Source organism: Homalodisca vitripennis, chromosome 4, assembly GCF_021130785.1.
Source record: "Homalodisca vitripennis isolate AUS2020 chromosome 4, UT_GWSS_2.1, whole genome shotgun sequence".
Taxonomy (NCBI): domain Eukaryota; kingdom Metazoa; phylum Arthropoda; class Insecta; order Hemiptera; family Cicadellidae; genus Homalodisca; species Homalodisca vitripennis.
In genome coordinates this window covers 170,095,189-170,120,801 of record NC_060210.1, presented here as the reverse complement: position 1 = coordinate 170,120,801, position 25,613 = coordinate 170,095,189, and the positions used below count along the sequence as shown (strand labels likewise).

The 25,613-nt window shown below is 33.0% G+C and overlaps 2 protein-coding genes across 2 annotated transcripts in view; both read right to left on the bottom strand.

The window, feature by feature from the left end:
- Positions 1-1,050: 1,050 nt before the first annotated feature.
- LOC124361292 (spectrin beta chain-like) lies at positions 1,051-5,206 on the bottom strand. Its single transcript, XM_046815339.1, is given in 6 exon segments — positions 1,051-1,122; positions 2,009-2,086; positions 2,088-2,102; positions 2,104-2,163; positions 3,237-3,341; positions 5,162-5,206. Coding segments are annotated over 6 exon segments (375 nt in total).
- The window catches only part of LOC124360595 (spectrin beta chain-like), a 44,333-nt gene continuing 23,895 nt past the window's right edge, over positions 5,176-25,613 (bottom strand). The window contains exons 6-16 of the mRNA XM_046814341.1: positions 24,456-24,568; positions 21,462-21,649; positions 19,866-20,091; positions 18,000-18,131; positions 17,671-17,892; positions 15,657-15,874; positions 11,463-11,640; positions 8,411-8,611; positions 6,045-6,257; positions 5,728-5,931; positions 5,176-5,381 (exon numbers count right to left, since the gene is read on the bottom strand). Coding sequence (XP_046670297.1) covers positions 5,325-5,381; positions 5,728-5,931; positions 6,045-6,257; positions 8,411-8,611; positions 11,463-11,640; positions 15,657-15,874; positions 17,671-17,892; positions 18,000-18,131; positions 19,866-20,091; positions 21,462-21,649; positions 24,456-24,568 — 1,952 coding nt within the window. The 3' untranslated portion in view covers positions 5,176-5,324. The remainder of the gene's footprint in view (positions 5,382-5,727; positions 5,932-6,044; positions 6,258-8,410; positions 8,612-11,462; positions 11,641-15,656; positions 15,875-17,670; positions 17,893-17,999; positions 18,132-19,865; positions 20,092-21,461; positions 21,650-24,455; positions 24,569-25,613) is intronic.

Genomic DNA, 25,613 nt, shown 5'->3' with positions numbered 1-25,613 from the left:
ATTACCGAAGAGCTAAACACGTTTCATTATATCTTATCTTCCCAATTTATTTTTATATCTAATAATAATTTTGTTCTGCTATCTCTTGGTTGTTAGAGAACTGTATGAATGTGGTTTTATTATTAAATAAAACTTGAAAACTAGAATGTTTGTTGGTAAACACATATTAGACACATCTGTTATCCACTCACAATGCCAACTTACCACTTCATTGTTTTTATAGCAAAACCTTTACTTTGTTTTACAAAATCGTGCAGATATCAATTGAAGTTTTAATTAAATTTGGTTTTAATTATATCCCGTTTAAAATTTTTTTTTGCCTAACAGTTTTCACCTGATTAAGAGGTCACACATTACTGGCTGTGCATCTGATAATCTGCTTATAACATGGGGCTGAAGTTTAAAATTGTGTTATAAATAAAAACGTGTCAAATTCAAAAACTAACTTTTGGAACTTAATTTTTTTGGTGTCTGAATTCTAATGAATTACGAAATATATTATGACTATCCGGTAATACTAGTGGGTTATAATTTTTATTTCCTTTATATTGATATGTTTAAAAAATTACAACTTTGTATTTTGCCATTTTAACTAGATTATTCAATGTTCATTCCTTACACACCACTGTTCTTGTCTCATAAAAATCTTTTAACTTGAGGCTATGCAATTTAATCTAAATTTACATTAAAAACTTTTCATTGCCTTCTTGCATAGAAGTCGTCATCCATTTTAAAAAATTCTACTTTTGCAGTTGAATTCATGTCTTATATGTGAATAGACCTGACCACAACTCTCAAAGGCTATTAGTATTAATTCAGGACACAATTCACTGATTTTTATAAAATTTTTAGTTCAGATATCAAACAAACCTAGTTCAGATGATAACAAACCTTTCTGAATATACAACAATAACCAATAAATTCTTCCAGTGTGTAAAATCTGTAATTTATAGATTAAAGTAGTATCAGTAGAAGTTCAATTATCTGAGCCATCGAATTGACTAAGACCGTATTTTGAAAGTTGTAACTCTTTAGGAATTGTGTTCAACATTATGCTGAAGCTATCAGGTCTGTTGGAGGGTGCAGAACACAGTGGTACCGCACCTTGCTGTTTGCTTGGCTCTACTGGCCATTGATCTCTATCAAGCAATATTAGTATGGGGTTAGAACGTGTATATTGGTTCCATTTGGGTTGTTATTCGCATATTTTATTGTATAAATAAACAATTTTTATTATTCAATATTGAGTTTTTCTGTCAATTAGGATATTTTATTACAATCTCCACATTATTCCAGATTTTCCATCAAGGTAGCTCCAGTTCTGTTTAGCTTAGTTAATCAGACTTCTACTATATAATCCGGCTATAACTATTAATTAAATGTCTAATATAATTGTAGTATAATGTATAATATTAGTATAAGTTCTTCTTTTTAACTTCATTATTAATAATACGAAAAATGACTTTATTGAGTGGTGAAGTTAGGATTATAAAGTCCTCTATACCATTAAAACTGATGATTCATGTTTTGATTAAATGATTACGGACACTTATCTTTGAAAGAATGTTACATAAAGTTTAATAACAATGTTTTGGAAACTGGTGTTTTATTTCTTCTTCAAGTATAAATTCTTAAAGTATAAGGTGAAGCATGTAATAAATTTAACAAACTTAGTGACTCTTTCAAAAAAAACTTGGAACATAAAAAAATATTTGAAATATTACGATCACAAGAAACATAACACATTGTCAAACCTGTATTTTGTCTATTAACGGTTTTATACTCTTAATTTTGATTTTTAACTAAGGATTTGATCCTGAACATAAGGAAAGAGCATACTAGTTTCCTAAACATTGTGTTTTAATTTTTTGGGGGGGGGTGGGGGGGGGGGGGGGTGGGGGGGGGGGGGGGTGGGGGGGGGGGGGGGTGGGGGGGGGGGGGGGTGGGGGGGGGGGGGGGTGGGGGGGGGACACCCTGTATTTGTTAAACTACGAATGTTATTACTTACCTCATATTTTCTCTTTGCTGCTGTTTCAACACTATCTGCTCTATCTTCTGTTCGCAGCATTTTCTCCTTGTCTTTGATCCCACTTTTCAAAATCAATCACATTCACGGTAAAATCCAAACAGCCTGATGGAATCTTCAAGCAGAGCATGTCTTTGCTAAGGATCACAAAAATACAACATATTTAGCATTTAGTTTTGCACAAGAGCAATTTTATAAAACAAGAGCCCATGAGATCTTTACTGATATGGACTCATTATAAAGCTATTATTGAAAAAAACCTTAATTGTTTTATTATATAAGTTTTGGCATGTAGATCATTACTTTTTTATAATTAAAATGGCATAATTGTATGTTAGAGATTAAGTATAACTGGATAAATTATTCACAAGTTCTGGAAGTGAAATCTTTTCAATAAAGAAAATGGATCAATGTTTTAACAATATATTTTGTATGTTTAATAATTCTAGAATAACATAATTATTTATCAATGTTTTTTCATACAGCAAAGTATGACAATAACATGTTTTAGTTTAATGTAGTAATCTGCATACTGACAAATCAGCTACTGGTTCATGAATAGACTTATTAACAATTTTGAGATTTAGCTTTGACACATTACTAATGTGAAATTGTGAATCCACAAGTGTATTGTATGCACTTCTATGGTTTTATTCACTATTTTGTAATAAAGTACTTTTAAAATATTTATATTGCAATCAAGTGAAAAAATTTGCTATATCAAGAATTGTTTTAAAACCTTAATACTTGGATGCTTAGCAGAATCAAATATATATATATATATATATATATATATATATATATATATATATATATATATATATATATATAATGTTACAGAGAAAACTATTATAAATAAAAGACAAAATTGGACTTACAGTATATTCTGTAATAGTTTGATCTATTTGTGAATTTTTTAAGTATAACTACAAGATTGCCTACTTTTCATAGCTCAGCCTGGGATACACCAAATGTTACATATCTTAGCCTATTTTTATTATAAAAAATATTTAAATTTAAATCTTAGTACTCAAAGATTGAAAGCCTTAAGTAGAAGTATCTTATGTTTTTGTAATTGTTTTGTAGAATGAACTGTTCAGAGAAAAAAAAAAAACAATTTCACCACTAAGATTTTCACTAGTTTTTTATGTCAAGTTTTATCTTGAACAGTGATCTACTAAATAAACATCTTGTACAAACAACTTCTAACCTCAGCTAGTTCTAGAAGATGGGTGTATGTGTTGTTTATTTTCTTCTGTCTCTTTTCAACATTCTGATTATCATCTTCAGCTGACTTTCTTTTGGTTAGGTTTACCTGAAAACATTTCAAAAAAAATAATAAGGCCTATAACATATCCTTAAAACATCAACTTATAATTACACAAAAATCATCCTCACTAAATATTAGTACAATCAAACATTACCATGCAATATTGCTAATAATGAATGATTTTTTATTACTTTTCGAAATATATTGTTGTGTTAATTTTTCCAGTGTAGAAAGGAGTTTATACTTCATTATAAATATTTTTAGGATGCATTATGTACATTCTAAGGTGTTTTGTTAGAAAAAATATTTGCTAATCATGAACAATATTTGAAACTAGTTGAATAAAATAAAAAAATATTTTTAAATTTTTCCTTTTTTACTCAACACATTACGCATTATGTATAATATGTATATACATATATATATATATACATATATATTTTATATATATATAACTAGCGGGCCCGGCGCGCTTTGCTGCGCATTTCAATAATTTTTTGCAAAAAGTTGCCCGCGGCTTCGCACGCAATTTCCCGTTGAAAACAGTACACTATATTCACTTATTCTTTTTCTATCACATTCTAAACATTGCTGAGATAATTGATAGTCGTTCCATCGTGAGCCTCTTGGGCGTATTATGAAGGTATGTACCATATTCCTGCCTCTATCTAGCTGTTACCCACGGCTTCGCACGCAAATTCTTAAGAACCGAAGTCCTTATATTACTTAGTAAATTTTTTTTTTTACTATAATAAATTTTAGATTAAATTAGTTATATCTCCGATGCCACGATTGAGCTTGCTTTGTTGTCTCGATCGAGAGAATATGTACACACGGTAGTTTTGAGAACCATACTTCTGTCAAAAAAAACAACTAAGGTTGATTTTATAACATTCTTTATATTTGTAGCCAACGTAAGATAGTAATTATGATATCTGCATTACTCTTCTGATCAAGCATGAGCATGGTTTTATATTAAATAAATATTGCAGTTAAAGGTGAATTTTTACGTCAAATTTGAATTGTATTATCTGGATAGTAAAGTCTATGTTTAACAGTGATTGCAAAAACAGTTTAAACAAAATTTGTCGTTTCTCTTAAGCTTACTCTATGCTTTAAAACTATAAGTGTAATATATGTTTACAAAGAACAGCTGATTAAAAATTTGAAAAGACGTTAACATATGTTTGCTGCAATGCATTTCTTATGGGTATTTTCTGTAACCAGTGGGGCGGAATCCTGAATCGGGAAAGGGATGGGCATAGCTTATAAACCTTCTCCCGTGGAAAAATACATATACGTACAAATTTTCATCATGATCGGTCCAATAGTTCACGAATTCCATAAAGGACAAACATACAAACATTCATTTTTATATATATATAGATTAACACAGCCATTTAGTGCGCATTCAATAATATATTTTATTGGAAAAAACCATTTCAATTTTTAATTTTTTCAATCTTTATACAAAGGAAACAGTAAATGAATGCCCTAGTATTACTAAAAAAATAATAACCACTCTTTCCAAGGAATTTCCGCAATTGTCTAGGTCTGTCCTGTATGAAACGTTGTCTGAAAACCTAAAGTTCTGAAAATTATTATATCAATGAGTACTCACACTTCTTATATAGAGACAGAAATCCAGTTTCAGCAATTGTAAGTTCACATTAATTAGGTAAAATAAAAATAACAAGTTCTGATCTCTTCTATTTAATCTCTCCTTGTAATTGCTGTGTCTAGTATATCTACTTTAGTAAACCATTTCGTTATAGTGCTTATCAAGAGGGATTAAATTTGTTAATATATATAGTATGAATCTATTATAAATTATTTTAATAATAATGGTTACACTTGCCTGTTACTTTAGTTTGAATAGTTTTCTTCACAGGAACCATTTGCTTAACCATCTTAGTCTTTTGAATTCTTTGAACGCCTCGTACTTTTTCTGCCTTTCTCACAGGAATTTGCATGATTTTGGGTTCTATTTCACGAACATAATTTGCGGGAACAAAGCCATCTTGACCATTAGCTTTCCGTTACACTCCACCAGTCTGGGTTGGTCTTGCTCAGTAAGAACATTACCTGTTTAGACACAATCACTGAATATTGTAAGATGTAACCTAATCAACTGAACAATTGATATTGATCTATTTACACATAATTCAATGTACTAAGAACTGAAAGCCACAAAATTCTAAATCAATGAAATTATACAAGAGTTAATGACAAATTAATTTATTATTATTATTTATATAATTATATTATTATTAATTATAAATGAAAAAACTCGATAACTTCCAGTTGGTATCATATTCTCTTGAATTTTACAAAACTAAAATTTTTGTAGAAATACACAATACATTTTAAACAGTTTTTAAGTCCTGGATCCATAATGATCCATATTTCTAATTGACAACTCGGTACTGACCTCGCCCTTAGCCATCACCATGCCCTGCCCACTGAATGGGTAAAGACTCTTGACTTGTGGTACTGCCTTCTCCTCCATGACAGTTCGGTATTCTATCCTCTCAACCGGCTCTTCCTCCCACACCTCCTGTGGCACTAGACGAGCTTCCTTCACCCACTCCTCTCTCGTTTCCAGCTCTTCAACCACCTCCGGCTCTTGAGACAACTAAGACACACAACAAAATGGAAATGGTTAATTTCTTCATTGGATAAAACATCGAAGAGACTAATTGCGCCTATCGCCTAAATAGAGAGTCCAGAAAAGATCTTTTAACATACCTCCAGTGTTGATATTCCGGCCTTGATCAATGTCTCAGCCTGAGTGTTGAGGCTCTGTATGTCTCCACTATATGCTCGCAGCTCACCCTGAAGGTCTCGGTGTCTTTGCAGCAGTGACTGTGCACTCGGCTCATCCTCTCCATAGTCACTCGACGTCAGCAGAGCCATGCGCTCGTTCAACCACGATTCTGCTTCATTGGCGTCTGTATAATACTGTAATGAATAACATCAAGTCAGAATTTTCTTACCTCTTGTATGATTTGGTTTATACTATAATAAAACACATTATAAAATAGTATTGTGTTTATTTATTTATATTCTAAATATTTTAAATAACACTAGCATAGTATTAAGCCAGTGATTTTTTTTATGTAGTCTACACTAGGTATATTCACTACGTTTTTGTATTGTGTGTTGTATTTTGTGTTTACAACTGACAAAACCCATTTATATAATTTCTATACGATACAATTTCTATATAGGTATAGAAATACTAGACTATATTACAGTTTCATGCTATTTCAAACAAATTAAATATTAACGTAAACCAAATTAAAAATACAAAATTTCAGAATAAAAATATTAGCTTGTTTTATGTTTACTGTGTATGATTTTTAATTTTAAGACATAACATTTTTGTATGTGAAGAACTAGGATTATCACATTTCTGTATTGTCCAAATAATCAATCTGTTACACTGTATACAAGAGAAAATGTTCATTGTTAGTTAATCTGCCCTACACCAAATGGAGTAGAGTAACTAAGTTCTCAGAGGATACTTACAACATTTACAGAATTTAAGTGTTTGTTGTATTTTCACTGTCCACTGGAAATCTTCTTACTCTCATTACACGAGGAGTGTATGTAATATAACTAAAAACTTGTGTTTGCATGTTTTTTCAGATAGCTGATTACTAAATTTAAAATTTTCCTGAAATAAACTTGTGCTGTTAGCTATTACAATCCCCTCTATTCCAAAGGGAGGGTAATTCAAACTTTATTAATTAAAAATCATTGACAGTTCAAACATTTTTAGGTCCTTTAAATAAATATTCCGTGTGCCAGCTGTTACAACAAAAAAGTGGAAGGTCCAACAAGAGCTATGTGACAACGAATCAGAGCATCGCGACTAGAGGTCAATCAATAGTTCCAAAATGGAACTATTTCGACAATACTACCATTACAATGAATCAGAGAATCATTTGTAGATCATTACAAATGAAACTGAAACTTTAATTTGGATCTTATTATTTTTAGTAAACCATATTTAATGTAGTTTGTAATATGGAACCAAAACAACACTAAATAAAGAAATATTGTAATAAAATTAATTCATTTTCAAGTAATTAAAAAAGATGTTAAGATTTTAAATGTTCTCAATTTTAAATTGTTACAAAAATTTTAATCACTGATTATTGATTGGTACGTTTTTTTAACTTAGCCATGTTGCAATTAAACATGAAGTTTGATAAACATGAAGCAACAAGAAATAATGAAATGAACATGGCGTTATGTTGCAACAGAGCTGTTAGACAGAAATGCTCCTTGACTGTCTCTGTATCTGGAACTGGCTTTGCACACTTCTAGTTTAACCCTTTAAGGAGTATGGACGTTATATGATGTCTTCCTTTGATAGTCTAAAATGAGTAATGGATAAAATCCAAAAAATTACCAAAAGGAGTTAAAAATAAAAATCTTTAAAATCTCTTTCAAAATTTGTATTTACATTTGAAAGCTTAATAAAAAAGGACTAAGTGTTCTACAAGTCAATATTTCAGTACTTTTTCAAAATCAAATGTCTTATTTCCTCACTACAGCAGATTCTAATACTGTCTGCCATTTGGACAACAGTAACAAACTAGATGGTTGCTCAACAAATATGTCACTCTCAAAAAATAAATATGGCCACAGTATGCAGTATACAAGGAATGGCTAGTTATAATGTGGTGGCATATTCTGACAACAAGGCGATGCCCGCGAGACGCAACCTTGAGTCGGTGGCTTCTACCAGGTATCTACTGCGATCTGTTGGTAAAATCAGATTACAAGTGAATGCGAGCACAAACATGGAAGTTAAGTATGTTGCCGATAGATTGAACCACTTTACAGACTAATCTACCTAAAGACAATCAGTAATAGCAATGCATTTACGATAATATAAAAATACAGAGGCTAAACGTCATATGACGTCTGTACTCCTTTGGGCCACTATAACAATATACGTCATATGACGTCTTTACTCATTATGTAGAGTTTACATGCACTCCTTAAAGGGTTTAATTGTGGAAAAGAAATAGTTTATTTGATTTACTTTTCTTTCAAATATTCACAACCTTAATGGAACATCAATGGTGAATTATTAATACCTGGAAAGCTTCAGCAGCATCATCCAGTTGTTTTTTCCTTGAAGCAACAAGATCGTTGAGAATCTGCCACTGCTCCTTGAGACTATTGATGCGAGTCTTGATGTCATCTGACTTGTTGTGATTCTCGGCAACCAGACAGTTCCCAGCCTCGCACAGCTTGTCACACTTTGGCCTCCGCACCTTCATTTCATCAACTAGAACCTGTATAAATAATTATATGTGTTTTTAAAGTGTTGACCATATTCTGATTCGATATCCAAAATTAAATACAGCATAACAAATGTACTAACTACTCAGAAAACTGAAGTTACGAGGTATGACTAGAAAAACCCAGACCGAGATTGAAAAACTGTATTTGTAAAATTTATAATTTGATGTTATCACCTACATCATGTATTCATCTCATCTGTCTCTAGCAAATTTTCCATTATGATTGCAATGCTGCAGATCATTTTCAGTAAGCCCTTTCATGACTTCCGTCATGGCATAACTAGGACTTGGCTTTGGGGGGATAAATCTGTTTGAAGAGCACACCACGGGGTATGGAATAAATCTGATTATGTCTAAATTTAAAATGAAATCAAATTAGAAATTCAACCACTGTATTTCAAACAAGATGGATGGCTGTTATATAAATGTTTTAATTTTTGGGACTTTTGTTGTTTCTTGTTAACTCACTTGTATGTTTCACTTGCAGATTGTCCAAGTTTGAAAAGAAATTTGATGGTAACTGGCTACTCTTTCTGGACACTCAACATTCTTCTGACACAGAGAAAAAATATTAAATGCTTGTAACTAAGGGCGGAATGATTACAGGAGCTAGATGAAACTTGAGCGGAAGGCAGAAGGAGAGTTATGTGGCCGACTGTGCTTTATTCAACCTTATTAATTTTCTTCTGTGGCTACACCAACAGTAATGCGGTTTCTTTCTAGCCAAACCTCTAGTTTAATTTTAATTCAAGGTTACAAGTGACTTAAATATTCTTAATTTTTTTGTTTATAATACATTATAATATTTATTGAAACATATTTATAGTTTTAATTATAAGAATTAAAACTGCAACATACTCATTTTACATATTTCATTATTTGATGGACTAAAACACATGAGAGGATAACCTCATTACTGTTAATTAATTTAGACATTAATTTCTCTAACCACAATAGCCTTCAGGTTAATGATACGACTCACAACTTAGTGCTCTTTCACACGATCCGGCGCGCGCCGTGCGGCGCGAGCCTGATGCGGCGTTGGGCTATGGGAGGAGATGAGTCTTTCCACACGACATCAGGCGCTCGCCGCACGGCGCAGACGCCGCGCGGCGCACAAATTCCCGCCGGACTCCCCTACGCCGGACACGCGGCGTCCACGCCGGACTACTCTGCGAAGGGCTATTGTATCATATTGGGGGTTTCACACGGTCCGGCGCGCGCCGCACGGCCCAACCTCTAGTCTTGGGTTTGCCACTGGAGAGTGAAGACGTACGTATACTTCGGTATTGTTTTTGTTCAAGTGTTTTGTTTTGTTTTTTTTTTTTTTTAAGTAAAAATGAGTGAAACACAAGAGGTAGTGGCAGTCGAGCCAGTGGAACCAGCCAGGTCCCTACTTCGCAATACCAGCAAGTCCACTACCCATATCCCGGGAGTCAGCCTCAAAACGTGTATTGTCCTCAACAACAACTGCAGTTTGCTCCGTAATTTTTCAAACCAGACCTACATCAACCCATACATTCGTCCGATTCTCCCACATACCTCAACCAGCAGTGAACAGTACTATCCAATGAACCAACAAACCAGTCAAGAAGCAAGCAACCAGCAGCCAACGCCACCATCACGGACACCAACCCCGCATCGTGCTACAGTTACTCCAGCATCAAGTGTCTTGTCCTTGGATTTCGAAAGAGATTCAATTGATTTTAATATTTGATAAAAGTAAATTAACATTTCAATAGTTGAGCATGTACTGAACAGTCAAAACATGGGAGCGCCGCACGGCGTGCGCCGGATCGTGTGAAAGAGCTCTTAGGCGCCAGAGTATACAGCATGCAATGCTAATTGTGGGTAAAAGTATAATGCTTACTTCTTTAACTGACCTAGGTTAAGTTTCCAATTTTAAATTAATAGGCCTACCAACAAGAGTGTTTGGTTTTTTTTATGAGTAAAAAATACTACGTTAGCAATGACCTTGATAAGGTCTGACATTTACTCGTTTTTCAGTGGTGTCAGATTATACAACATAGTGTACTCATAAAACCAAAAATTAAAATTAAAAATTACGATAAATTTAATCAATAATTAATTTCAAATCTTTTATAACAAACTAGTTGCAAAAGGGCCAACTCAATCTCAACATTTGAGATTAGTGATTTGCTGCTCCTGGACATTCACAAGGTTTCCCAGAAGTGACACATCAGGTTTTGCTGTGCCCCGTGTGGGTTCAACTGGAAGGTATAAACCAGAAAAAAGTGTGCTGGGTACACGCACAACTTGGTCTCGTTCCAACAACAAAGTCTCTGATATCCCTGACTACTTAACATTTCCCGACCAGGGTCCGAAGTGTCTGACTTCTGAACCAGTACATGACACACATTGACAGAATCCAGCCCACGTTAGCTTTATCCAATACCAGATAAGACTACTACCAGTGCCGTCTCAAGAAATCCCAGCTTGTCATGTACTAGAACAGTTGAACAAGACAAAGAAGAAAAAGTAAAGAAAAGAGAAAAAAAGACTACTGGAAAGTTCCAGCATCAACAATGGAAGAGGATAACCAGATTGGCAAGAAATAGAAAAAAGAGTGGAATCACATTTCCAAAGGAAATAAAATGAGTATCCCATGGAAGCAGCATATCGCAAGTAAGTGGAAGTATCACCATACTTAACTCAGGTAACCCCTGTGATCGCCATCTACATACTTATAAAAAGATTATGACGCCCTTGGGAGGGGGAGGAGGGAATTTATTATGAATTAGAATCTTATATAACAATATGAAAAAAGATTTGTAGTTGAATTAAGGAGAATTCATTAACACCATAAGTGAATGTTGTGTACCTTATGTTTCTGCTGCAGACTAACAACAGCTCGAAGATCTTTGGCAGAAATCCCAGTCTTGCAGATTCTTTGCTTTTCCACTAGCCAGCCCTCCTCATCCTCGTGGTCCTGTACAAACTGGAAGTACTTGCGGGCCTCCTCCAGCCTGGCTCGCCGCTCCTTGCTACTCTCCACCAACCTACACCACATCAACAAATGTATGGATTTAATTTCTTCTACATAATAAGAGATCAAGTAAAACTAATTAACACATTTTCAGCTACATAAAAAATGTTGGGTAGCCAATATGTATGTATTTCCTAAACTAAAATACAGTTCCTAAAAAGATAAAGTACCTATCCAAAAATATTTGGATACTAAAATAGTTTAGAATTCCAATTTAATCGGAATACATTAAAACTTCAGCTACTCAAATTTTATATCATGCTAAAATCTTCATATTTTACATCCACTCAGTCAAATTATTTACTGTTTTAGGTGTTAATAAAAAATCTATAAGTACAAAAGTGTTTATAACACCACACTGTAATATGGCTTTCACCAAGGGTGTTGCATAGTATCAATTATGATAAAAATTATTGAACTATTTATTATTGAAAAAGATGCAGTTACTGCTTGTTTTAAATTATCAAAATTGGATTCAAACATTTATAGGATATTGTACATGGTATTGATTTAGTACTAAATATAGGTTTGAATAGCCATACAGATAATAAGTATATTAAGTAGCTCAGATCTCACCAAAACCAGGTGCTTTCACACTGTTTGAAAGCAAAACATTTTATTTTATACTCTAAAATGAAAAATTCTTGAAGTGAAAACTTTAATGTACTTAAATATTGAAATCCAAGAGAAACATCTAAAAATGATCCCTAGGTTAAAATAAAAGTGATGTCAAAGCCGATTATGTCAACAATTAATACAAAAACACATTGCTATCTTAATAGCCATATAACCAAAATGAACAATAACAAACCTTGAGAGCAAATTGTAATATGACATTCTAATATTTCACAGAGATTGAATCGTCTTTGATCTTTAAGCCGGGTCCACACTGAACAAATGTTTGACAAACATGTTTTACAAATATGTTCGTTGAGGTGATCAGGGACAAACATTTTAAAAAGTTTGGTCAAACATTGTTTGTCAAACAAAAAATTACTGTTTGGCCAAAAATTTCAGTGTTTGCTAAAAACAGTCAGTGCTGAGCTATCAAATGGAACAGACATGAACGATAATTTTGTTGTACCCGTCGTCGTCGCCATGCTTGTATAGCCGCGGCGTTAGTGTTCATCAACTCACCTAGACCTCGAAGATGGTGGCAGAGGCAGCTGTTGCAAAGGAGGTACGAGTATAGTGGTGAGGACTTGCATACTGACTTGAGAGCTGGCTGTTTGTTCACTAACTTTACACGAGTGTCAAATGCAGATTTTGAAATACTTGCTAACATGATAGGACCCATGGTTGCTAAGAAAATATTACAAACTGGCGAGAAGTGATAAGTGTGAATGATCGTTTGGCTATAACTTTACGATTTTTAGCAACTGGTGATTCTTACCATTCTTTGATGTACTTATTTAAAAGTATCAAAGCAAAGCATATCCCAAATCGTTCCTGAAGTGTGTTCTGCCCTTGTTAGTATGTTGAAGGACTGTATAAAGACCCCTAGCAAACCAGAAGAGTGGAAATCGATTGCAACTGATTTTAAGCGAGCTTGGCAGTTTGACCAATGCATCGGTGCTCTAGATGGCAAGCATATTGTGATACAAGCTCCAGAAAACAGTGGCTCTACTTTTTTCAATTACAAGAGTTACCACAGCATTGTGTTAATGGCACTTGTAGACTCTAATTACTCGTTTATCTATGTGAACATTGGATGCCAAAGGACGAATATCTGACGGTGGTGTTTTTAAAAATTGTAGTTTGTGGAGAATCTTGGAAAATGGAACAAGTCTACCTGAGGAAGAAGCTTTACCTGGAAGATTATTTGCTGTCCCATATGTGATTGTGGCAGATGATGATGCATTCGCCTTACATAAGCACATAACGAAACCGTTCCCAGGCCACCAAGGAAAAGGGAAGCAAAAAAGGATATTCAACTATCGCTTGTCTCGAGCTCGCAGATGTTCTGAAAATGCCTTTGGAATTCTCAGTTCAGTCTTTAGAGTACTGAGAAAGCCAATGCTCCTAGACCCAGAAAAATCTACTCTTGTTACATGTGCTTGTGTCCATTTACATAACTTTTTGCTTCAAAGCAAATCATCAGCAAATGTATACACACCTCCTGGTTCCCTAGACAGCGTTAGCTCCAGATGGGAGTATTGTTCCTGGAGATTGGAGAGAAGACAACCAAAGGATTGCAGTCATTTTATCCACTTCCTCGAATAGGAAGAAAACACAGTGAGTTTTGCGAAATCTGTGAGAGAAGAATATGCAAAACTACTTTTCGTCTCCAACATTGGTAGTGTACCGTGGCAAAATGACTACTCATGAGCAGTGTGGGATGAACTCTGGTTCCTTTGGCATAAAACAACTACAGCTGACTTTTTTATTTTATAAAGTTTGAATTTTTTTAATTGGAAGTGATGTTAGTTAGATGTTCTTCGAAATTTGGACATTTACCTTAAAAGGCTGTAGGTAAATATATAACAAATCATACATAACTTAATCCATAACTATAACCTAATTATAATTTAACTAAACCTAACTGTAATCTAACCTAAACTGTAAGGTAAATCAAATAAATATTACTCACATTGTATCCTGAAAAACTTGTATTTTCTTGAACAAACACTTAATACAACACTCTTAACAAATACTGAATACAACACTGTTAACCATCATTAAATTGTATTAAATGTAATAAAAATTAACTGCAACAACTGATTAGAAGTGTAAATGTTATAAGTCCTCAAAGTATCCAGAAACTGTATTCATTGATGAGGCTATCAATGAAGAAATATTTCCGATGTCTTCCTCTTCCACTGGTTTCTCAAAAGTTCCTGGTTGTTCAGATGTTTTGTTTTGTTCAGGTTTTTCAGAAACGTCCTTGTACTCTTCCATTTCAGCTTCAAAAAGTATATTGTCTATCTTGTTTTTAACAATGCAGAGTCTCATGGGGTTTTTTTATTTTTCTTATTCGGTTGGCAACGCACTCCCCGTAAAACTGTATGCTCATCTTTCGTTGGTTTTGGCTCTTGCTTGCATTTCGTTTGAAACAAGTTGTTATGATATTAAATGCTTCATCAACTAGTTTTTCTTTTATTTCCTCGTTTGGCAACAGGCTTACTACTGACACTACTATTCGAAGTGCCACTAAAAAAGACTAGCAGACGAAAAAGGTGTGCTGGTTCTTGAAGGGCCAGCAGATGAAAGTAAATCTTCATTTTCACTCAATAGATCTTCAGAAACTTCATCCTGTGTCTTGCTTGACACTGTTTGTCTAGGTACATTTTTGTCACTTAAAAAAACTGAAAAAATTGTAAACCCCACCAAGCCTTTTTCCTTGTTGGCAGTTCCCATTCCTGACTTTGGTATTACTTACTGCCTTTTTCTCTCTTCTAAATTGCACTAAAAGGCTTTCAATTTTTTTCTTAACTTCTTCGGTATTGTTTACACCTAACTCTTTAGCTATACTAGAGTAGGAATCTTTCCTCTTGTATTTGTTTTTATAGTTTGGTTCGTTAGTGTCCCAAAGTAACCTATGCGATTCGTACAGCTGTATTAACGAAATTACATTATCTTGTGTCCAAAAGTCCTTACTCATTGTTCTTCACTTACCAATCGAATAGGAAACACAAAGAGCAGCCACTCACTAACAGAAAACACCACAATAGAACCTGTTTCTGACTAGGAACTCGCATAGACTGACGACACACAGTTTGCCAGTTGTCGCTCTGAGAGCAAACATCGAGTCCAAACAAAGATGGCGGCAACTGTTCTCCCCTACCTGGAAATATTTTGTTTCTTGACGCGTCCACACTGGCCACGGGCAAACATTGTTTGTCAAACATAATAAAATTTGGCCAAACTGTTTGAACAAACATGTTTGTCAAACATTTGTTCAGTGTGGACCCGGCTTTAGAACAAATTCATTGTAAGAACGGTTTAGGTCATTGATTAGAATAATTGCTGTAAATAGCCAAAAAGTATTTATACAATAAATTAAACATTTAGACAATGAGAAGTAAATACTTGGTGTAAGCAGTGTTGAGTTGCTGGAGGCGGGTCTCTAAGAGCGGGGCCTCCCGGTGTCCAGCCGCCACATACTGCTGGCCTTGACGTGACAGTCTGCGCACACTCTCCCCCATCGCCACAGTCACCTGCAGCTCCAACAGACTGTGCTTCTGTAGCAGTTCCTCCACTCCAAGCAGGTGGCCACAGCCTGCCACATCACCAGACTGGAAGTCCACCTGCCAAACAACATCACTGTCTATTTTCAACAGTTAACTTTTTATCCCATTGGTAACTTCTAACAGAATGGCACTAAATTCTACATCAAGGAATTATTGTATTTGATAACAATACCACATAATATTATTAATGTTTCAAAATGAATGGTTCTATATAGAACCTTATTACTTTTTTTTATTAACCCTTTACCATCACCACTTTTTGATGATGCATGCAAAAACAACCACATTATTTAATGAAATTTGTTTTAATCATTAATATTTTATTGTTGTTGATTTCAAATTACAAAGTAGATTTTTTTCTTTTAGATATATACATATATATATATATATATAAATATTAAACATGTTTATATATAATCCTTGCTTGAACATATTTTGAACTCAAAACACAAATATTGATCACTGTATAATATGATTACTGTATAATACAAACCTCTTTACTCAATAAATTACTCGTGTAATAGGTCTACAATACCATTTTAGCTGTCTGCTTGTTATTATTTTGAGGTCACAGTTGGGATTGCTAATTAACCCTTTCACATGCTATTTTTAGCACAGGATTTTCAAGGCTTGGTACTGTATGGTTTAAAAGGTTTTTTAGTCTCAAAAAATATTGTTATGATCATGATTTGATAATAAATGCCTTGCAAAACATGAAATGACAAAAACTGAATGGTTTTTTTAAGAAAGACAAATAAGAATACACTGATCCCATCAACTTCCGTACAATCAAACCACTATTAATTTAAGGTGGGCACTCCCATCAACCCCCCACAGACCAGTGACTCTGTAACTGTACACTAGACCGCAAAAATCACTATCAGACCCGAGACTCCAAGGTCAACTCCCACATCCAAAAGTATCCTTTTAGACAATGCAACCGTCCTGATTTAATTTCTTAGATATGCAGAAAACTCACGATTTCGCTATCCCGATTCTTCCCCTTATGCTTCTGTTGAGGATTTCATGTGTGTAATAATCTTGTCACAGAAAGGTTCCATAAAGCTTGGTAATGGGTTAAATAATAGACTAACAAGAATAATATCCTAATTATTTAATGCTGTTTCAATTTCTTTATGTAATTTTGATTTTTTTTTTTTTTTTGATTTTTTTTAAAATACCTACAATCAAAACCCCAATAAGTTATATAAATCCGAGTTTCTGCACTATATAGAGTCAATGGAGGTAAAATGGTTAGAGAATAATATTTGCTTTGAGTGGTAAGAACAATACTGGTGAATAAATGTTGAATTTTGAGTTTAGTTGGAGTTGTGGTTTAAAGTAAAATTTCTGTACTTGGCAGGATGTTCTAAACAATCAGTTTTCTTAGTGAAATTTATCAATTAATTAAAAACAACACAATACAATGTTTGAGAATAGTTATAACACAATTGCTAAGCTATAAAGTAATATATTTAAGTTGAATTATAAATTTTATATAACATATGGCTATTTGGCTACAAAATCATGGTTTTTCAAAAGTATTGTTCTAAACATATATTCTATTAAATTAAATTTTAAAAGTAATAATTAAAATTTGTATGAAAATAAAAAGTGTAATGCTAATACATATAGTTTTAAATAACGGAAAAATCACTATTAGCTATTAAAAAATATTAGGTAATTTCTGAAAACAAAAAATAAAATCTTTACATCTTTATAACATTAAAAACCATTAGGTCAATTTGAATCCACATGTAACACTATAATATCTGTTCATGAGTAAAGTATGCAAGTGACCGAGCTGATTATCCTTCAAAGCTATTGTTAATACTACAGAGGCTATGATATACCTCAAGATCTGTGATGGTGGTCATAACGGTGTCTATCTCTCGCAGCATTGACATGAGTGTACAAAGCATCCCAAGGTTGACACGATGGCGGTCCAACAGTTGGAGCAGGTCCTGCCAGCGCTGGGTCACCTCCCGTTCTTTAGTCTGCACTCGCTCACACCCATGGTAGTTCTCCCGCACTAACTCCTCACACATGTTCTTCAGGTCATGGAAACGTTCTTCCTATGGTAAAATATGTTTCTCAGTATTTAATATAATGCCATGAGCATAAAAATTACAAAATTTACTAAGAAATAAAGTAATACGTACGGTACAACAAATCTACGTACCCTTGCCAATATGTCTGCACTGATAGCCTCGTGTTTCTTGACTGTGGCATCGACCTGAGCCAGACTGCTGCCATAGCGAGGATCAGACAGCACTTGTATCATCTCTTTGAGGTACCCTTCTCGCAGAACACTCTATGCATAAAATAATGACTATTAGATATATGTGTTTGTAAATAAATTATCATTGTTATTCTAATTAAATTGTTAAAATTGCATAAACAGAAATATAACTGTTTGTAACAGAAATATTAGTCATAAGGTTAGTGCTGCTCCCATAGTACTCTGACAGATAACTCCTAGCTTTACTCAAACATCAAGTTGAACAGAGAAGTTTTAAACCCACATTTGCAACCAAATGAATAATTTGTATTCTGTACATACATGTGCACTTGATGGTTTGTTTCTTAAAAAGACAGCAATTTCGAGTTATACCTACTGTACTACAATTTGAAGCAATGAACAGAAATGTTTTTTTAAAGAGGCTAATACAGATTGAAATATCAGCTGAAACGATATAACATGAATGGAACATTATAATTGTCTAGCCTTTGCACATTCAGGATATTGTATGTATTTGCAACGTGTCTAGAGTAAATAGTTTGGCAAGTAATTACATGAACAATGCATATACAATTTTATTGTTTTATTGAATGAATCAATCATGATAGGAAAAATTAAACTAATTACTACATACATAACAATGAATTTATTTGAAACCTTGCAAATCTATAAGTATATAAACATTGGTTTAACTCTTCTGGGTGGTTTTTCGGCCAATGTCCATCAGCCAAAAGCATAACCAGGGAGTTTTTTGTATGCATTCTGTCATGCGATGAAACCTGCCTGCCACTACCGTGGTAAACTATTTTGGACTGGAACTATATGGAATAGATGTAACTAACTTTTTGGTTGCTTCAATTATTACCACACTCTACACTTCTGACAGGTGTATAAACAAACATCATTGGAATGTTATTATTTTTAGTGCTTTCTGTAGTGTAGTTATTTATTAACAGTTTATTAAAAGAATAATGAATAGTGACCAGAGTCACAAATATTCCAGGTAATATTAATATTGTTATTAATTAAATATTAACATTCAAAATTCATTATTTTGCTACTGCGCTAATAAAAAACTACAAGATACAAACGTTTTTTAATATCATAATATTTAATAATATTATTAATGAGATAACACGTGAAACATATTTAAAAGATTTAATATTATAAGGCATCGGCCATCCAGTGGTGGATGGGTGATTAGTTAGAGCAACCCAGCAGTGACTGTTGTTTAATGTTTTTATTGTACTTATGGAGAATGCTCTACACTAGACACGACAGACATAAGCAGTAGGATGGTACTACATGGTGAAACTGATCCACTGCTTGTTGCCATCAACAGATTATTAAATTTTCTCCTGCCCCTCAGCGCTCAGCTCATTCTGTCATTGCTGTGCATTCATGACGGACCCAAAACACTCGCCTAGCCGTTTCTCAGTTTAACTTGCTGCCGCCAAAAGGTATCTTATCAAGTAGTAAAACTTCCAATTGATATTCTAATGTACTATAAAAAAAGATTGTGTCTTTTCCCAAACTAGCAAACAGATGATGATATTCACTTAACCGAACTTTAAGTCTGTTTATTGGGTGAACACCATACATTTTCCACCTGTGCAACCTACCTATCACACGTCTTACACTTTCTGAAGACTCCATTTTGATGACTGACTAAACACAAAAACATCACTTGTATCGTAGCCTCAACCGCTCAACTGATTTGCTGCTTTACCGCTTTCCGCTCATATTATGGCCGAGGCTTAACAATGTTATCAAAAATACTTCAGAAAAATAAAAATTCCAACAGACCTTTCTTTCAAACTTGTAGTTCAGTTGCTCGAGGCGCTCTTGACGCAGCAGCTCTTGCCGCAGAGCAACCTCCCGGCGGTGCTCAGACCGCTCCAATTCCTGCCAGTTGCGCTCCAGATCGTGGATCAGCTGACCATCTTGAGGTTGAAACGCTGGCTGGTTTAACGATTTCAGCTGTGTGTTTATGTGGAAATATAATGCTTCAATCTCACTTCTTTCTTTATATCTGAAAGAGATTGGAATGTCTTAGAAGTTAGAAGTAGCATGATTCTGAATGTAGTAAAATTCTATATGGTTGATTTCTAGTTTTTAAAATTCAAAAATATAATTCTATTCATAGCACTCATAAGAGAATGCCAAAACACGCATAGAACACCAGGTGAATAAATTTAATATTAACTTTCAAAGTAAAGTGACTATATTTTAAACACAAGCTACCAGAAAAACTGAAAATCTTACAACAATGACCAAAACATGATTAACTGTATTCTGTGAATTAGGAGAACAACATCAATTTTTATAAAACGTGTTATTTAGATAACAAAATCCAACTTGTTCCTCTAATAATAAATATATTCAAAAATTTCAATTGCACTGGTGACTCATAGTATACTTTTAGTTGAAAACCCTACCGGATTACACCATATCTACTTTATCTGCAGAATATAAATTTTTAACAGTCATTTATCGATTTAATTGGAGGTTGAAATAGAGAAAAGTGTATTAATAATTATTTATTACACAGTTATTTTTAATTAACCAGTTGCTTACACAGTTTATCTGCGACTCAGATGTACACAGTTGTTTCTGTTGTTCACACCAATTACAGTTTCTCTTATTGTCTGCTCCACTATTGCTTCAGCCTCCAAGTTATGGGATAGGTCTTTACATTTGTCATGTTTTTTCAATAATTCAGTATTGATCTAATTGAATATAATCGGTTTGGGGCATGAGTCACAGGTGACTCGTGACAGTTGAATAATAAACACTGTACAAAGTAGCGCTCCTTAATAGAACACATTCTGGTAGTTCCACCAATTTCACCTAGAGCGCTCTAGCAATGACACACTAAAATATCAGTTGCTAAAGTTCAAATTTTTATAAGTCACTGATGACTAAAATTGCAATATGAGAAAGATTATAAAATTTAACAATGAAGCCGATGTGTTAATACTAAATAAACATTTGGAGAACTAATACCAATCACACATTACACAAAAGTGGTATTAACTTAACTTGTCCAGACTTCATATCACATTGATAGGTTTATATAAGGAAAGGCTCTCTACATGTTATCTGAATTTTCCCACTATGTGCCACAGGGGCAAAAATTTGAATAACAAGTATTTCACCTGACTTATGTTATTAGACACATATAAGAAATGCCAGACACAAATTAATTGAAAGAAATCCTACTAGATTCCAGACAAAATATTTTAAACGTTTTTATTTTTTATTTGTATTTTGTATACAAATATATCAAAATGTTCGTATTGAATTGTACTATAAGAAAATAGAATAACATCTAGTGCCTTACAATGTAACACATCCTGATAAAGTTATTATTATAACATATTTTTTAACCGTGTAACTTACTTTGGTGGTTTTTCAATGGTGCGGTATTGCTTGAATTTAAGAAGTTCTTTCTGAATGCCTTCTAAAGAATTTGGGAAATTCCTGTCTTCTAGCTCAATGATTTTAGCACGAATCCAATCAAGCAATCTTGTGGTTAGACGATCGTAGTGAACCTTCATCTTGTCAGCATCCATCATTTGACCAACAATCTGACAACATAATCATCGTCATTGTGAAAAATATTTAAAATAAAAATGCACCTAGAAGAATGAATGCTAAAGGAAATAAATTGATCCAGAGAATAAAAATTTGCTACAGTACTTAATGTTAAATATAAATATAATGAAAGTCTCACTTCTAAGCACTTCTAAGTTATCCCTTTTAGCCAAGTCATTAATGTCTTAATCTCTTTTAAACCCCAATCCAACTATCGCATTATCACATGTTAACAGTTAATCATTAGAGCCCAGCCTCAAATAATGTGAAATTGTTCAGATTAGAGCTTTAGGTTATCTACATAAAGAAGCTCTTCAAACAAACCAAGAGATTTTGTTGGTATGTGCTATCTGCAACTTCAATTTTAAGATTCTGAACACAAATTGTCCGTACTGAATTTAATTTTGTAATATTTATTGAATTAAAAACAATTAAACATGTTTTACAAAAAGTACTTCAAATGATTCTTTGCAGACCAATTGTTTCATTCAAACTGTTTTAATGTGAAATCACACAAAATTCATTATTGTACAGCTACTGATTTATAAAAACATACAGATATGAGGTTCGGTTAATTTTAAACCAAATTTTTTCTATGCCTGGTGTATTATGTAGGAGTTATGTAGGAATGGTTCAGAAATTAATTCAGTGACTGTTTTCCTCCCAGTACAGCCCTGTTTACAAGCCTACATTCACAATTAATTATGCAGTACGTTACATTGTTCAATTTAAAATCTTTACGACAAATACACTATAGTCTGAAGATTAGTTAGAGAATGGCACATTCTCTAAGAGTACGATTGGTTTACTAAGTTTAGAAAAGAGTATGAAACATTGGAAAACATGAATTAACCTTCTGTAATAACATCCATGTTATTTGTCTCCAGTTAGTTATCTAGTAGACAGATATTTGTCACTTACAATCGATTGAATCTATAGTGAGTGAAGTGGAGGTAAGATTTAAGACCAAATTTGTATCACCATTTTATCACCACACTGAAGTTTGTGAAAAGTAAGTTGCTTTTCACAATAGAACAAAAACTGGTACAAAAGAAGAACAGAAACAAAATGTCATTGAAAAAAGTGTTTTTCATATAACTTACACTCTCAAACATAGTTTACTTCATATTACAAATATTAACAAATTTAAATATTTTAATTTTCTGTATATAAATAAAGCAGATTTTTTTCAACTGTACAAAATATGACCTGCAGGAGTTACACTTCCTATAGATCCAGACTAAGAAATTTAGACGTTCCATTGGTTGGAAATTTGTGGGTAATGTAGTGCATTAACTTTCTGGGAAACCAATACTTTCCAGAACATCTCAAAGAATCGAATTTACATGAGTAATATCAATTAAAATAATGTTTATTATATGGAGTACATAGTTAAAATGCCCAATGTCTGATATGTCAGACTTCTGAAATTATATTTTTACAGTTTTTTAGACTGTCTGACGTCAATAATACTTGAAACAAAGTTGTTCAGGATTATAAAATACTCCTTTTATTCCTTTTTATTACAAATGTCATCTCTATTTATTTATCTTTCTTTTATCATTGCTCAAACCTTCTGCTATGTACAACTATGTTTCTTTATTAACATTTAGTGGATAATGAAGCAAGTTGTTTATTTACCCGATTGGCTACACACCGAGCTTTCATAAAGCACATAGTGCGCCCGATGGGGTACACGTTGCTATGGAATCTCCCTTTCCGTTTTTAATGTTTGCCTTTTTAGGTGGTTTGTTAAATTTGATCCCGCACTTAATTAAATACAGACTATTGTGTACCCCGTCGGCCACACAATTACTTAATTTTTAAGGAAAATTAACTTTTAAGATACCCTTAGGGGTACTTGAAGAGACACTGAAAAATCATATAAGCTTACATACTTTTCTCATTAGACTTAAGACATTTAACGTAAAGAAAGATTACGGTTTTTTTGCCATTATTATTGAAAAATTTGAAGGTAAATAAAAGTCTGGAAATAAGCCATCACAGTGAACTTGTCAACTGGTGTTGTTAGTTTGTTAAGTAACCTACATTAGCTGCAACTTATCCAATGATATTGATACAAATATGTCAGTGTTTACTAATAGAATTATGAGTATCATATGTTTGATCAACACTGATAATCTTTTTCCCCCTTAAATATTTCTTAGTGTAATATCACACTTTATTATATTTTAAAATTGGGTAAACATGCAAGACTAAACTATTTATATCATTAATAATAACTACATTTATTATGTACAAAACTAAATATGCCACTCTGGAAAGTGCTAACCCAATAATGCCTAAACATTTAAAGAATATTTTTATCAGATTTGATATAATAAAAGGTACATTTACAAACAATTTATAAACATGTGAAGTTTTAAACAATTTATAAACAATTCTCAGCAACATATTTAAAAGTCCACTTTAGTGAAAAATAAACAAAATTATGAATTTGTTTACAATATTTTCCCTATTTATTATTGCCTCAGACAGACTGGCATTTCCTTCAGTATCAGTGGCAGGATTCCTGGCTGACTCATTAAAGTAATCCTCAGGGCTTAATGGGTTACTATTTTTAAACAGTTCCAGCTAAAAGTAGCTGTAGTTGTATATTGGTTCTATTCTTATAACACTGATCTAATTTTATTCTACTTTTTAATCTAGTGGATTTATATATATATATATATATTCATATACATATATATATATATATATATATATATATATATATATATATATATATATATATATATATATATATATATATATGTGACAGCAAACAAAATTTCTTACATTTGCTATCCTACGACCACTCTTCATCTCATTCTTCATTCGGGCAAACGTATGGTAGTAGGAAGCGACGTACGTGATGATAGATTTCTCATCAGGTCTGCTTGTGTCAACATCTGCAAAACAACCCAACACAAGTTAATGCTATCCTGAGACAGCTATTCATCTCATTATACATATTCGGGCTAACATGTAGTAGTAGGACATTTACTAATAAATTAGGATGTACTAGATATTATTAGTACATATGTGATGATGGATTTCTAATCAAGTTAACTAGTGTCAATACAACACAACTAAAATTAATCCTATCCTGATACAGCTCTTTATCTCATTCTCCATTCATGTAGTAGTACGAAGTAACATACATGATGATATATTTCTCATCAAGTCAACTATTTTTAACATCCGCAAGACAACACAACATATATTTATACTATCCTGTGACCATTATTCATTTTGTTCTCCATTCAAGATAACATGTGGAATTAGGAAACCTTGTATGTAGTAATAGATTTCTTATCCGATCATTACAGGTCTATAACTTTATTGAGCAGAAGATAACTAAACAATACATACATATATAATCATTCCTGTACACAGTGTGTATTGTTAATATTTGTGGCTAATAATGTAAAGTATAAATAATCAAATTCGATTAACAACTAAAAATACATTTCGTAATGGTTGCAAACTCATTATTCTTTAAACAAGTATAATATAATAATATTACGAGGATATATCATTAATATATCCTCTATATTTCCACTTACTAAATATTCTCTTGTACCAGAAGACAGTGTAAAAACAATGTTTCTAGTATTTATGTTGTTTTTAATCTGCTTTGGGATTTAATGGACAATAATTAGGTATGAAATTAAGTATTATGTATTGGAAAGGAAATCACTGTTTGCTTCATTCACTAATCACAATTTTGGAAGTTTTAATATTAAATTCACATATTAGCAAATACATTGCGCACTGAATTTTTTTATATAAAAGTATTACTTACTATCCATAGTACCGTAATTAAACTGTAAATGGTTTTAACTAAATATATTAGCTGCAGTTAATATCCGAGTCTGTAAAATGTCATCATCTTTTCTGTACTTTCTGTACCATAATAATGTTACAGTCGATACACTTTTGGAAAAAATAAAA